We start from the raw sequence: 14,657 nt of genomic DNA, 5'->3' as shown, positions 1-14,657 counted from the left end.
CCGACTCCACCATCACACAGCCCGGGCTGCAGGGAGCCGGCTGGGGCTGAGGGGGGCGGAGAGGCGGCCTGCTGGAGGAGGAGGAGGCAGCACGGTCCGGGCCGAGCGGTGGGAGCCCCGCGGAGGACGACATGGAGACACACAGCAGCTAGCAGCTAGCAGCTAGCAGCTAGCTCAGCTAAGCTAACGGTAGCTCTGAGGAACCTCTAGATCACTCTACATTACACTATGACAGACAGATGCCATGTTTAGAACCATCATCATGATGAGAATAATGAGAATAATGAGCTCTCAGTGTGTCTCTGGAGGAAACAACAACCAGCTCACATCACAGATGGTTTGTTTTGATGAGTCCGCCACTTCCGGTTTCCTCTGGACACGTGACGGGTTTGTTTATCAAATGACGTCACCGTTGTGGGCGGAGTCGAGGAAACACTGCAACTTCAGTTAAGAGACTCGTTTTACTGCAGTAACAGTACTAATACCACAGTGTACTAATACCACTGTGTACTAATACCACAGTGTACTAATACCACAGTGTACTAATACCACAGTGTACTAATACCACTGTGTACTAATACCACAGTGTACTAATACCACAGTGTACTAATACCACAGTGTACTAATACCACTGTGTACTAATACCACTGTGTACTAATACCACAGTGTACTAATACCACAGTGTACTAATACCACAGTGTACTAATACCACTGTGTACTAATACCACTGTGTACTAATACCACTGTGTACTAATACCACTGTGTACTAATACCACTGTGTACTAATACCACAGTGTACTAATACCACAGTGTACTAATACCACAGTGTACTAATACCACTGTGTACTAATACCACAGTGTACTAATACCACAGTGTACTAATACCACAGTGTACTAATACCACTGTGTACTAATACCACTGTGTACTAATACCACAGTGTACTAATACCACAGTGTACTAATACCACAGTGTACTAATACCACTGTGTACTAATACCACTGTGTACTAATACCACAGTGTACTAATACCACTGTGTACTAATACCACAGTGTACTAATATCACAGTGTACTAATACCACTGTGTACTAATACCACAGTGTACTAATACCACAGTGTACTAATACCACTGTGTACTAATACCACTGTGTACTAATACCACAGTGTACTAATACCACTGTGTACTAATACCACAGTGTACTAATACCACAGTGTACTAATACCACTGTGTACTAATACCACAGTGTACTAATACCACTGTGTACTAATACCACAGTGTACTAATACCACAGTGTACTAATACCACTGTGTACTAATACCACAGTGTACTAATACCACAGTGTACTAATACCACTGTGTACTAATACCACTGTGTACTAATACCACAGTGTACTAATACCACTGTGTACTAATACCACTGTGTACTAATACCACAGTGTACTAATACCACAGTGTACTAATACCACTGTGTACTAATACCACTGTGTACTAATACCACAGTGTACTAATACCACAGTGTACTAATACCACTGTGTACTAATACCACAGTGTACTAATACCACAGTGTACTAATACCACTGTGTACTAATACCACAGTGTACTAATACCACAGTGTACTAATACCACTGTGTACTAATACCACAGTGTACTAATACCACTGTGTACTAATACCACAGTGTACTAATACCACAGTGTACTAATACCACAGTGTACTAATACCACAGTGTACTAATACCACTGTGTACTAATACCACAGTGTACTAATACCACAGTGTACTAATACCACAGTGTACTAATACCACTGTGTACTAATACCACTGTGTACTAATACCACAGTGTACTAATACCACAGTGTATTAATACCACAGTGTACTAATACCACTGTGTATTAATACCACAGTGTACTAATACCACTGTGTACTAATACCACAGTGTACTAATACCACAGTGTACTAATACCACAGTGTACTAATACCACTGTGTACTAATACCACAGTGTACTAATACCACAGTGTACTAATATCACAGTGTACTAATACCACAGTGTACTAATACCACAGTGTACTAATACCACTGTGTACTAATACCACAGTGTACTAATACCACTGTGTACTAATACCACAGTGTACTAATACCACAGTGTACTAATACCACTGTGTACTAATACCACAGTGTACTAATACCACAGTGTACTAATACCACTGTGTACTAATACCACAGTGTACTAATACCACTGTGTACTAATACCACAGTGTACTAATACCACATGTGTACTAATACCACTGTGTACTAATACCACAGTGTACTAATACCACTGTGTACTAATACCACGTGTACTAATACCACATGTGTACTAATACCACTGTGTACTAATACCACAGTGTACTAATACCACATGTGTACTAATACCACATGTGTACTAATACCACATGTGTACTAATACCACAGTGTACTAATACCACTGTGTACTAATACCACTGTGTACTAATACCACAGTGTACTAATACCACTGTGTACTAATACCACAGTGTACTAATACCACTGTGTACTAATACCACAGTGTACTAATACCACAGTGCTACTAATACCACTGTGTACTAATACCACAGTGTACTAATACCACAGTGTACTAATACCACTGTGTACTAATACCACAGTGTACTAATACCACTGTGTACTAATACCACAGTGTACTAATACCACTGTGTACTAATACCACTGTGTACTAATACCACAGTGTACTAATACCACTGTGTACTAATACCACAGTGTACTAATACCACTGTGTACTAATACCACTGTGTACTAATACCACAGTGTACTAATACCACTGTGTACTAATACCACAGTGTACTAATACCACTGTGTACTAATACCACAGTGTACTAATACCACTGTGTACTAATACCACTGTGTATTAATACCACAGTGTACTAATACCACTGTGTACTAATACCACAGTGTACTAATACCACAGTGTACTAATACCACAGTGTATTAATACCACTGTGTACTAATACCACAGTGTACTAATACCACAGTGTACTAATACCACAGTGTACTAATACCACTGTGTACTAATACCACAGTGTACTAATACCACAGTGTACTAATACCACTGTGTACTAATACCACTGTGTATTAATACCACAGTGTACTAATACCACAGTGTACTAATACCACAGTGTACTAATACCACAGTGTATTAATACCACTGTGTATTAATACCACTGTGTACTAATACCACAGTGTACTAATACCACTGTGTACTAATACCACAGTGTATTAATACCAGTGTACTAATACCACAGTGTACTAATACCATAGTGTACTAATACCACAGTGTACTAATACCATAGTGTACTAATACCACAGTGTATTAATACCACTGTGTACTAATACCACAGTGTATTAATACCACAGTGTACTAATACCACAGTGTACTAATACCACAGTGTACTAATACCACAGTGTATTAATACCACTGTGTACTAATACCACAGTGTACTAATACCACAGTGTATTAATACCACAGTGTACTAATACCACAGTGTACTAATACCACAGTGTACTAATACCACCATTTACTAATACCACAGTGTACTAATACCACCGTTTACTAATACCACAGTGTACTAATATCACAGTGTACTAATACCACAGTGTATTAATACCACAGTGTACTAATACCACAGTGTACTAATACCACTGTGTATTAATACCACTGTGTACTAATACCACAGTGTATTAATACCACTGTGTACTAATACCACAGTGTACTAATACCACAGTGTACTAATACCACAGTGTACTAATACCACAGTGTATTAATACCACTGTGTACTAATACCACAGTGTACTAATACCACAGTGTATTAATACCACAGTGTACTAATACCACAGTGTACTAATACCACAGTGTACTAATACCACTGTGTACTAATACCACAGTGTACTAATACCACAGTGTATTAATACCACAGTGTACTAATACCACAGTGTACTAATACCACAGTGTACTAATACCACCGTTTACTAATACCACAGTGTACTAATACCACCGTTTACTAATACCACAGTGTACTAATATCACAGTGTACTAATACCACAGTGTACTAATATCACAGTGTACTAATACCACAGTGTACTAATACCACAGTGTACTAATATCACAGTGTACTAATACTGTTACAAGTAGGAGTCCCTACTCAAGTATATCAGCATCAACATATACTTAAAGTACCAAAGGTAAAAGTACTCATTCTGCAAAATGATCTATATTATAGTATAGTATTATAATTATTGATGCATTTATTATTATATACTGCTACTAGTTTAATCTATAGTAATACATCATTTATTATTATACACTGCTGCTAGTTTAATCTATAGTAATACATCATTTATTATTATACACTGCTGCTAGTTTAATCTATAGTAATACATCATTTATTATTATACACTGCTGGTTGTCTAATCTATAATAATACATAATTTATTATTATATAATGCTGCTAGTTTAGTCTATAATAATACATAATTTATTATTATAATTGAATTATAAGATAGTACGTTTAAATATTGAATTCTATGAGAGAACGTTTAAATATTGAATTATAAGATAGAACGTTTAAATATTGAATTATATGATAGAACGTTTAAATATTGAATTATATGATAGAACGTTTAAATATTGAATTATATGATAGAACGTTTAAATATTGAATTATATGATAGAACGTTTAAATATTGAATTATATATTACGTTTAAATATTGAATTATATATTACGTTTAAATATTGAATTATATGATAGAACATTTAAATATTGAATTATATGATAGTACGTTTAAATATTGAATTATATATTACGTTTAAATATTGAATTATATGATAGAACGTTTAAATATTGAATTATATATTACGTTTAAATATTGAATTATAAGATAGTACGTTTAAATATTGAATTATAAGATAGTACGTTTAAATATTGAATTATATATTACGTTTAAATATTGAATTATATGATAGAACGTTTAAATATTGAATTATATATTACGTTTAAATATTGAATTATATATTACGTTTAAATATTGAATTATATGATAGTACGTTTAAATATTGAATTATATATTACGTTTAAATATTGAATTATATGATAGAACGTTTAAATATTGAATTATATATTACGTTTAAATATTGAATTATAAGATAGAACGTTTAAATATTGAATTATATATTACGTTTAAATATTGAATTATATGATAGAACGTTTAAATATTGAATTATATATTACGTTTAAATATTGAATTATATATTACGTTTAAATATTGAATTATATGATAGAACGTTTAAATATTGAATTATATATTACGTTTAAATATTGAATTATATGATAGAACGTTTAAATATTGAATTATATATTACGTTTAAATATTGAATTATATGATAGTACGTTTAAATATTGAATTATATGATAGAACGTTTAAATATTGAATTATAAGATAGAACGTTTAAATATTGAATTATATTATAGTACGTTTAAATATTGAATTATATATTACGTTTAAATATTGAATTATATGATAGAACGTTTAAATATTGAATTATATGATAGTACGTTTAAATATTGAATTATAAGATAGAACGTTTAAATATTGAATTATATGATAGTACGTTTAAATATTGAATTATATGATAGTACGTTTAAATATTGAATTATATATTACGTTTAAATATTGAATTATAAGATAGTACGTTTAAATATTGAATTATATGATAGAACGTTTAAATATTGAATTATATGATAGTACGTTTAAATATTGAATTATAAGATAGAACGTTTAAATATTGAATTATAAGATAGAACGTTTAAATATTGAATTATATGATAGTACGTTTAAATATTGAATTATATATTACGTTTAAATATTGAATTATATATTACGTTTAAATATTGAATTATATATTACGTTTAAATATTGAATTATATGATAGAACATTTAAATATTGAATTATATGATAGTACGTTTAAATATTGAATTATATATTACGTTTAAATATTGAATTATATGATAGAACGTTTAAATATTGAATTATATATTACGTTTAAATATTGAATTATAAGATAGTATGTTTAAATATTGAATTATATGATAGAACGTTTAAATATTGAATTATATATTACGTTTAAATATTGAATTATATATTACGTTTAAATATTGAATTATATGATAGAACGTTTAAATATTGAATTATAAGATAGTACGTTTAAATATTGAATTATATATTACGTTTAAATATTGAATTATATGATAGTACGTTTAAATATTGAATTATATATTACGTTTAAATATTGAATTATATGATAGTACGTTTAAATATTGAATTATATATTACGTTTAAATATTGAATTATATGATAGAACGTTTAAATATTGAATTATATGATAGAACGTTTAAATATTGAATTATATATTACGTTTAAATATTGAATTATATGATAGTACGTTTAAATATTGAATTATATGATAGTACGTTTAAATATTGAATTATAAGATAGTACGTTTAAATATTGAATTATATATTACGTTTAAATATTGAATTATATGATAGAACGTTTAAATATTGAATTATATGATAGTACGTTTAAATATTGAATTATAAGATAGAACGTTTAAATATTGAATTATATGATAGAACGTTTAAATATTGAATTATATGATAGTACGTTTAAATATTGAATTATATGATAGTACGTTTAAATATTGAATTATATGATAGAACGTTTAAATATTGAATTATATGATAGAACGTTTAAATATTGAATTATATGATAGAACGTTTAAATATTGAATTATATGATAGAACGTTTAAATATTGAATTATATGATAGAACGTTTAAATATTGAATTATATGATAGTACGTTTAAATATTGAATTATATGATAGAACGTTTAAATATTGAATTATATGATAGAACGTTTAAATATTGAATTATATGATAGAACGTTTAAATATTGAATTATATATTACGTTTAAATATTGAATTATATGATAGTACGTTTAAATATTGAATTATAAGATAGAACGTTTAAATATTGAATTATATATTACGTTTAAATATTGAATTATATGATAGTACGTTTAAATATTGAATTATAAGATAGAACGTTTAAATATTGAATTATATGATAGAACGTTTAAATATTGAATTATATGATAGTACGTTTAAATATTGAATTATATATTACGTTTAAATATTGAATTATATGATAGTACGTTTAAATATTGAATTATATATTACGTTTAAATATTGAATTATATGATAGAACGTTTAAATATTGAATTATATATTACGTTTAAATATTGAATTATATATTACGTTTAAATATTGAATTATATGATAGTACGTTTAAATATTGAATTATAAGATAGAACGTTTAAATATTGAATTATATATTACGTTTAAATATTGAATTATATATTACGTTTAAATATTGAATTATATGATAGTACGTTTAAATATTGAATTATAAGATAGAACGTTTAAATATTGAATTATATATTACGTTTAAATATTGAATTATATGATAGTACGTTTAAATATTGAATTATAAGATAGAACGTTTAAATATTGAATTATATATTACGTTTAAATTTTGAATTATATAATAGAACGTTTAAATATTGAAATGTGATTCAGAAGAAGACAATAAAACATGCTCTACATCATTTATTTATTTCAGGATGGTGAAATACTCAAAAGAGACTCTGAAACAAACTCATTTCCATCCACAACACAAAATAAAACAGATTCTATTATCTATTTACAAACAAACAGGAAGTGACATCAGAGGTCGGCCTCACTGTTTCCTGAACCCTCTCAGGATTGGATAAATGTTCTCAAACGCTTCGTAGATCTCAGCTCGTTCTTTAGCTCCTGGAATTTAACACACGACTACAGAATTACTACGACTTTATTCATTAAAGAGTTTATGGAAATGGACTGAACTCATCTCTATCTGCTCATGAGGACAAATGATCCCGTGATTACCAGAAATGATCTCCCAATGACGAGATAAAAGTCTTTTCATTTCAAAATCTGTGTCTCGTAAAGAACTAATTACTAACAGGAACTAGAAGCTAACAGGAACTAGAAGCTAACTCTGGGCTAACAGGAACTAGAAGCTAACAGGAACTAGAAGCTAACAGGAACTAGAAGCTAACTCTAGGCTAACAGGAACTAGAAGCTAACAGGAACTAGAAGCTAACAGGAACTAGAAGCTAACTCTGGGCTAACAGGAACTAGAAGCTAACAGGAACTAGAAGCTAACTCTGGGCTAACAGGAACTAGAAGCTAACAGGAACTAGAAGCTAACAGGAACTAGAAGCTAACAGGAACTAGAAGCTAACCCTAGGCTAACAGGAACTAGAAGCTAACTCTAGGCTAACAGGAACTAGAAGCTAACAGGAACTAGAAGCTAACAGGAACTAGAAGCTAACCCTAGGCTAACAGGAACTAGAAGCTAACTCTAGGCTAACAGGAACTAGAAGCTAACAGGAACTAGAAGCTAACTCTAGGCTAACAGGAACTAGAAGCTAACTCTAGACTAACAGGAACTAGAAGCTAACTCTAGGCTAACAGGAACTAGAAGCTAACTCTAGGCTAACAGGAACTAGAAGCTAACTCTAGGCTAACAGGAACTAGAAGCTAACTCTGGGCTAACAGGAACTAGAAGCTAACTTTAGGTTTTTTCAGTACGTCAGAGTTTATTACCGGTCAGAACCACTTTCCCCGACACGAAGATGAGCAGGACGATGCGAGGCTTCACCATGCGGTAGATGAGGCCTGGAAACAGCTCCGGTTCATAACTGTGGACACAAGATGGGTTTAAATGAAGCGTTTCATCCTGCTGATCAATAATCAATAATCAATAATCAATAATCATTAATCAATAATCAATAATCAGTCAGAATAAACTGGCTCAGTCCAGAAGACAGTTAGTTCAACTCAAAAAGTGTTGAAATGTTTTCAAATTCTTCAGAGGACACCAACTGGACCGTTGGGTTATTCAGAACACCTCGCTCTGGAAGAGAGCATCGAAGCCAGACCTAAAAGCTAACTCTAAGCTAACAGGAACTAGAAGCTAACTCTAGGATAACAGGAACTAGAAGCTAACAGGAACTAGAAGCTAACTCTAGGCTAACAGGAACTAGAAGCTAACTCTAGGCTAACAGGAACTAGAAGCTAACTCTAGGCTAACAGGAACTAGAAGCTAACTCTAGGCTAACAGGAACTAGAAGCTAACTCTAGGATAACAGGAACTAGAAGCTAACAGGAACTAGAAGCTAACTCTAGACTAACAGGAACTAGAAGCTAACTCTAGGCTAACAGGAACTAGAAGCTAACTCTAGACTAACAGGAACTAGAAGCTAACTTTGGGCAAACAGGAACTAGAAGCTAACTTTAGGCTAACAGGAACTAGAAGCTAACTTTAGGCTAACAGGAATTAGAAGCTAACTTTAGGCTAACAGGAACTAGAAGCTAACTTTAGGCTAACAGGAATTAGAAGCTAACTTTAGGCTAACAGGAATTAGAAGCTAACTCTAGACTAACAGGAACTAGAAGCTAACTCTAGACTAACAGGAACTAGAAGCTAACTTTGGGCAAACAGGAACTAGAAGCTAACTTTAGGCTAACAGGAACTAGAAGCTAACTTTAGGCTAACAGGAATTAGAAGCTAACTTTAGGCTAACAGGAATTAGAAGCTAACTCTAGACTAACAGGAACTAGAAGCTAACTTCATTTGAAATGCTGGTGTGATCTTTTGTAGTTGTTGAAATGTGTATATTTCTCTCTTGTGACAGAGCTAGGCTAGCAGTTTCCCCCTGCTTCCAGCGTTTGTGCTAAGCTAGGCTAGGCTAGGCTAGGCTAGGCTAACCTGCTGAATTGTTGGTGTGTCAGGACGAGTCCCTCCAGTCTGATGGGGAAGCAGACGTCACAGCTCGCCACCATGTTCTGGATCTTAAAGTCCATGAAGCGGGCAGCAAAACCCAGTTTCTGAACCACCCGAGCGTACTTCCTGGCTGCCAGCCGGGACTGCTCCTCACTGCACACACACACACACACACACACACACAGGTTCACGTGACAGACAGACAGGTAAACAGACAGACAGACAGACAGACAGACAGACAGACAGATAGACAGACAGATAGACAGGTGAACAGACAGACAGACAGACAGACAGACAGACAGACAGATAGACAGACAGATAGACAGGTGAACAGATAGACAGGTGAACAGACAGACAGACAGACAGACAGATAGACAGACAGATAGACAGGTGAACAGATAGACAGGTGAACAGACAGACAGACAGACAGACAGACAGACAGACAGACAGACAGGTAAACAGACAGACAGACAGACAGACAGACAGACAGATAGACAGACAGATAGACAGGTGAACAGACAGACAGACAGACAGACAGACAGACAGACAGACAGGTAAACAGACAGACAGACAGACAGGTAAATAGACAGACAGACAGGTAAACAGACAGACAGACAGACAGGTAAACAGGTGAACAGACAGACAGGTAAACAGACAGACAGGTAAACAGGTAGACAGGTAAACAGACAGACAGGTAAACAGGTGAACAGACAGACAGGTAAACAGGTGAACAGACCTCTTGGCTCCGGTACAGACCATCTTCCCGGAGCTGAAGATGAGCGCGGTGGTTCGCGGCTCTCTGATCCTCATGATGACGGCCGCAAAGCGCTGGAATACGACAGGACAACTGAACAATGCTGGGGAGACGTTACATCAACCATAACCATAACCCTAAACATAACCATAACCATACCCCTAACCATAACCATAACCATACCCCTAACCCTAACCATAACTGTAACCATACCCCTAACCATAACCCTAACCCTAACCATAACCATAACCAAACCCTAACCATAACCCTAACCATACCCCTAACCCTAACCATAACCCTAACCCTAACCATAACCAAACCCTATCCATAACCAAACCCTAACCATAACCAAACCCTAACCATAACCCTAACCATACCCCTAACCCTAACCATAACTCTAACCATACCCCTAACCCTAACCCTAACTATACCCCTAACCATAACCCTAACCATACCCCTAACCCTAACCATAACCCTAACCCTAACCATAACCAAACCCTATCCATAACCAAACCCTAACCATAACCAAACCCTAACCATAACCCTAACCATACCCCTAACCCTAACCATAACTCTAACCATACCCCTAACCCTAACCCTAACTATACCCCTAACCATAACCCTAACCATAACCAAACCCTAACCATACCCCTAACCCTAACTCTAACCATACCCCTAACCCTAACTATACCCCTAACCCTAACCCTAACCATACCCCTAACCCTAACCCTAACCCTAACCATACCCCTAACCCTAACCATAACCCTAACCATACCCCTAACCCTAACCATACCCCTAACCATACCCCTAACCCTAACCATACCCCTAACCATACCCCTAACCATACCCCTAACCATAACCCTAACCATACCCCTAACCCTAACCATAACCCTAACCATACCCCTAACCATAACCCTAACCATAACCCTAACCATACCCCTAACCCTAACCATAACCCTAACCATACCCCTAACCATACCCCTAACCATAACCCTAACCATACCCCTAACCCTAACCATAACCCTAACCATCACCAAACCCAAACCCTAACCATAACCCTAACCATAACCAAACCCTAACCCTAAGCATAACCATAACCCAAACCCACCAGTCCATGTTTACTGCACACACAGTATTCTAAAGCTAACTCTAAGCTAGCCACACCTAGATGCTAACCAGAGATAAGCTAAACATAACTAAAATCTAATGAACGCTAACTGTACCTGAAAGCTAACCATACCTACGCTAAGTGGACCTAAGTGCTAACTCCAAGCTAAGTGGACCTAAGTGCTAACTCCAAGCTAAGTGGACCTAAGTGCTAACTCTAAATGGTAAAGGGACTTAAACCCTTCCAGACTTTGGGGGACGCGTCTCCAGGTCCGTGAACCTGAAATGCTTGTGGACTTTCCCGCGCTACATGTACACAGTCCACACTTTGTGTTTGTCCCTCAGGAGAAATGGGAGTAGTGAGTTCAGGAGGTCGGTACCTTCGGGTTGTACTCTGCGTTTCTGGCCTGCAGGGCGATAAACTTCAGATCCAGAGGACAACCCAGGTTCACTGTGGACACGATGTTCCTGCACACACGCACACGCACACACACACGCACACACACACACACACACACACACACACACACACACACACACACACACACACACACACACACACGCACACGCACACGCACACGCACACATGCGCACACGCACACACGCACACGCACACGCACACACACGCACACATGCACACACGCGCACACACACACACACACACACACACGCACACACACGCACACACACGCACACACACGCACACACACGCACAGCTAAGATGATGAAGTACCATTACTACATATACAGATGAAGTAGCAGTACTACTACAGAGTAAGTAGCAGTACTACATATACAGATGAAGTAGCAGTACTACTACAGAGTAAGTAGCAGTACTACATATACAGATGAAGTAGCAGTACTACTACAGAGTAAGTAGCAGTACTACATATACAGATGAAGTAGCAGTACTACATATACAGATGAAGTAGCAGTACTACTACAGAGTAAGTAGCAGTACTACATATACAGATGAAGTAGCAGTACTACTACAGAGTAAGTAGCAGTACTACATATACAGATGAAGTAACAGTACTACTACAGAGTAAGTAGCAGTACTACATATACAGATGAAGTAGCAGTACTACTACAGAGTAAGTAGCAGTACTCAGTAACTTACTGTAGTTGTGGGATGATTCCTGACCTCTCAGTCACAGGGGTCATGGGGGTCATGGGGGTCATCGGGGTCATGGGACAGAAGGGGGAGGCGCCTGTCCCCGTCCCCGTCATGGACGACCCCTGCTGGGATTCAGCTGCTGCTGCTGTGGAATCCTGGGAGTTGTAGTCCAGACCGACGCCGCTGTCCTGAGACACGTCCAGCGCTGCCGTCTGACTGTCAGCTGACACACAACGACAGAGTTGATCCCGCCGCCCTGTGACCTCACAGAGGCAACGCCCCCTCCCCTCCCTTGTGACCTCACAGAGGCCACGCCACCCCCCCTGACCTCACAGAGGCCATGCCACCCCCCCTGACCTTACAGAGGCCACGCCCCCTGTGACCTCACAGGAGCGGTTTCACAGCTGGAACCAGCTGATGTGTTCCTGTTGCATCATCATCAAGCATCATCAGTGATGTCATACCTATGTCGTCGTCGTGGCGACTCCGCCTGTCCTGCGTGCCAAGCTCATCGGGTAGGAAGCTGAGGTCAAGCTCCTCCCCCCCCAGCTCTCCGCTCGGCCCCGCCTTCGTCGACAGGTGGGAGGGGGCGGGGCCCTGGAGGTCCAGCTCCTCCCCCAGAATGAAGCTGGCGTCCTGCAGTAAAAACACCTGATTCATTCTTATTCTTATTAACAGGATTATTGTTTTGACTTCCTCTTTACTATTTGTCTTCTACCTGATTCATCAACTCCTCCGTCTGGTGCTCATATGCTTTATTTATATTCAACATTAAACAGAAACCTCACATGGCCTCGTTAAGCTGCTTATTATGGTCTGTTATTGTAGAGCAGAATCCTCCTCCTGTCCCCTCAACACTCAGACCAGAGAGTCCTCATCAGTCTCTGAGGGTTCAGGTCTACTAGAGAACCAGAAGATCCAGCTCTCTGTTTCACTGTTTCAGCCTTAAAGTGGTCAAACTTCAACATGTTGAGCATCAAAACATCACAATCAGCTTTTAAAATCTGGACCAGATGGAAGTGTTTATGTGTGAGATGAAACCTTGAATGTCCTCCAACGTGTTCAAACATCAGGTGAAAGGTGGTGAAGTGGTTCCTGTTGTTAAACTCAACATGTGTTCAGTGATGAGCTTCAGCTACAGCAGCAGTCTGACGAAACAGTCCAACTCACATTTGCAATGGAGTCATCGAAGTACCGCTCCAACGCCGACTCGTCCATGAGTGAAGAACCATCAGACCTGCTCCTGGATCTGCTCCAGGACCTGCTCCAGGACCTGGTTCCAGGCTGAGAGCTGCACAGCTGCATCCAATCCTCAGCTCATCAACACTGACAGACTCCAGCTGGAGGGGACATGAAGTCAGTCAACAGGAGACGGAGACATTAACCTCTGTCTTTACCACATTTACTAAGACGTTGTGGAGGACAAGTAGAAAGTAGTAGAGAATGTCAATACTCAGTAAAGTACTTGTACTTTGAAGTAAAATACAAATACTTAGAATTTGTACTTATACAGTACTTGAGTAAATGTACGTAGTTACTGTCCACCACAGCTCATTTACATATATATATATATATATATATATATATATATATATTATCTTTATTTATATTACTATTATTAACATTGTCATTAATTATATTATTATCATCTTTTTTATATTATTATCAACATTATCATGAATTATATTATTATCATCATTATTTATATTAATATTATTTATATT

General features: G+C 36.4%; 2 protein-coding genes across 8 annotated transcripts in view; both read right to left on the bottom strand.

The window, feature by feature from the left end:
• The window catches only part of atg14 (autophagy related 14), a 23,509-nt gene extending 11,156 nt beyond the window's left edge, over nucleotides 1–12,353 (bottom strand). For 2 of the 6 annotated variants that reach the window (XR_005205976.1, XR_005205977.1), the window contains exon 1: nucleotides 1–385. This exon is cut by the window's left edge and continues 133 nt beyond it. Coding sequence is in view for 4 of the 6 variants with exons in the window: in XM_037763169.1 (XP_037619097.1) it covers nucleotides 1–133 (133 nt within the window). In the remaining 2 variants the exon portion in view is untranslated. Of the gene's footprint in view, nucleotides 393–12,310 lie in introns of those variants that run through there. The other 4 variants (XM_037763173.1, XM_037763172.1, XM_037763169.1 and 1 more) reach the window with 3 other exon arrangements.
• Nucleotides 7,717–14,303, bottom strand: tbpl2 (TATA box binding protein like 2). Of its 2 annotated transcripts, none has more exons than XM_037763176.1 (8): nucleotides 14,104–14,303; nucleotides 13,398–13,569; nucleotides 12,937–13,156; nucleotides 12,197–12,284; nucleotides 10,692–10,783; nucleotides 9,941–10,108; nucleotides 8,776–8,870; nucleotides 7,717–7,956 (listed from the first exon to the last, which is right to left on the bottom strand). In XM_037763176.1, exons 1-8 carry the CDS (start codon nucleotides 14,236–14,238, stop codon nucleotides 7,946–7,948), a joined length of 981 nt encoding a protein of 326 aa, XP_037619104.1. In that variant the 5' UTR covers nucleotides 14,239–14,303; the 3' UTR covers nucleotides 7,717–7,945. The 2 variants fall into 2 exon arrangements, with proteins under 2 accessions (XP_037619104.1, XP_037619103.1); XM_037763175.1 differs by having other exon boundaries at nucleotides 7,717–7,938.
• Between the last annotated feature and the right edge of the window lie 354 nt (nucleotides 14,304–14,657).

This window comes from Sebastes umbrosus, unplaced genomic scaffold (assembly GCF_015220745.1).
Source record: "Sebastes umbrosus isolate fSebUmb1 unplaced genomic scaffold, fSebUmb1.pri scaffold_183_arrow_ctg1, whole genome shotgun sequence".
Lineage (NCBI taxonomy): Eukaryota > Metazoa > Chordata > Actinopteri > Perciformes > Sebastidae > Sebastes > Sebastes umbrosus.
This window is presented reverse-complemented; position numbering and strand designations above follow the sequence as displayed.

Excerpts from the sequence above, each read along its gene's own strand:
- tbpl2 (XM_037763175.1), bottom strand. The coding sequence starts at position 14,238 with ATGCAGCTGTGCAGCTCTCAGCCTGGAACCAGGTCCTGGAGCAGGTCC. Across the intron at positions 13,570-14,103 it reads TCGATGACTCCATTGCAAAT|GACGCCAGCTTCATTCTGGG; the intron begins GTGAGTTGGACT and ends TTTTTACTGCAG. Across the intron at positions 10,784-12,196 it reads ACGCAGAGTACAACCCGAAG|CGCTTTGCGGCCGTCATCAT; the intron begins GTACCGACCTCC and ends GTCGTATTCCAG.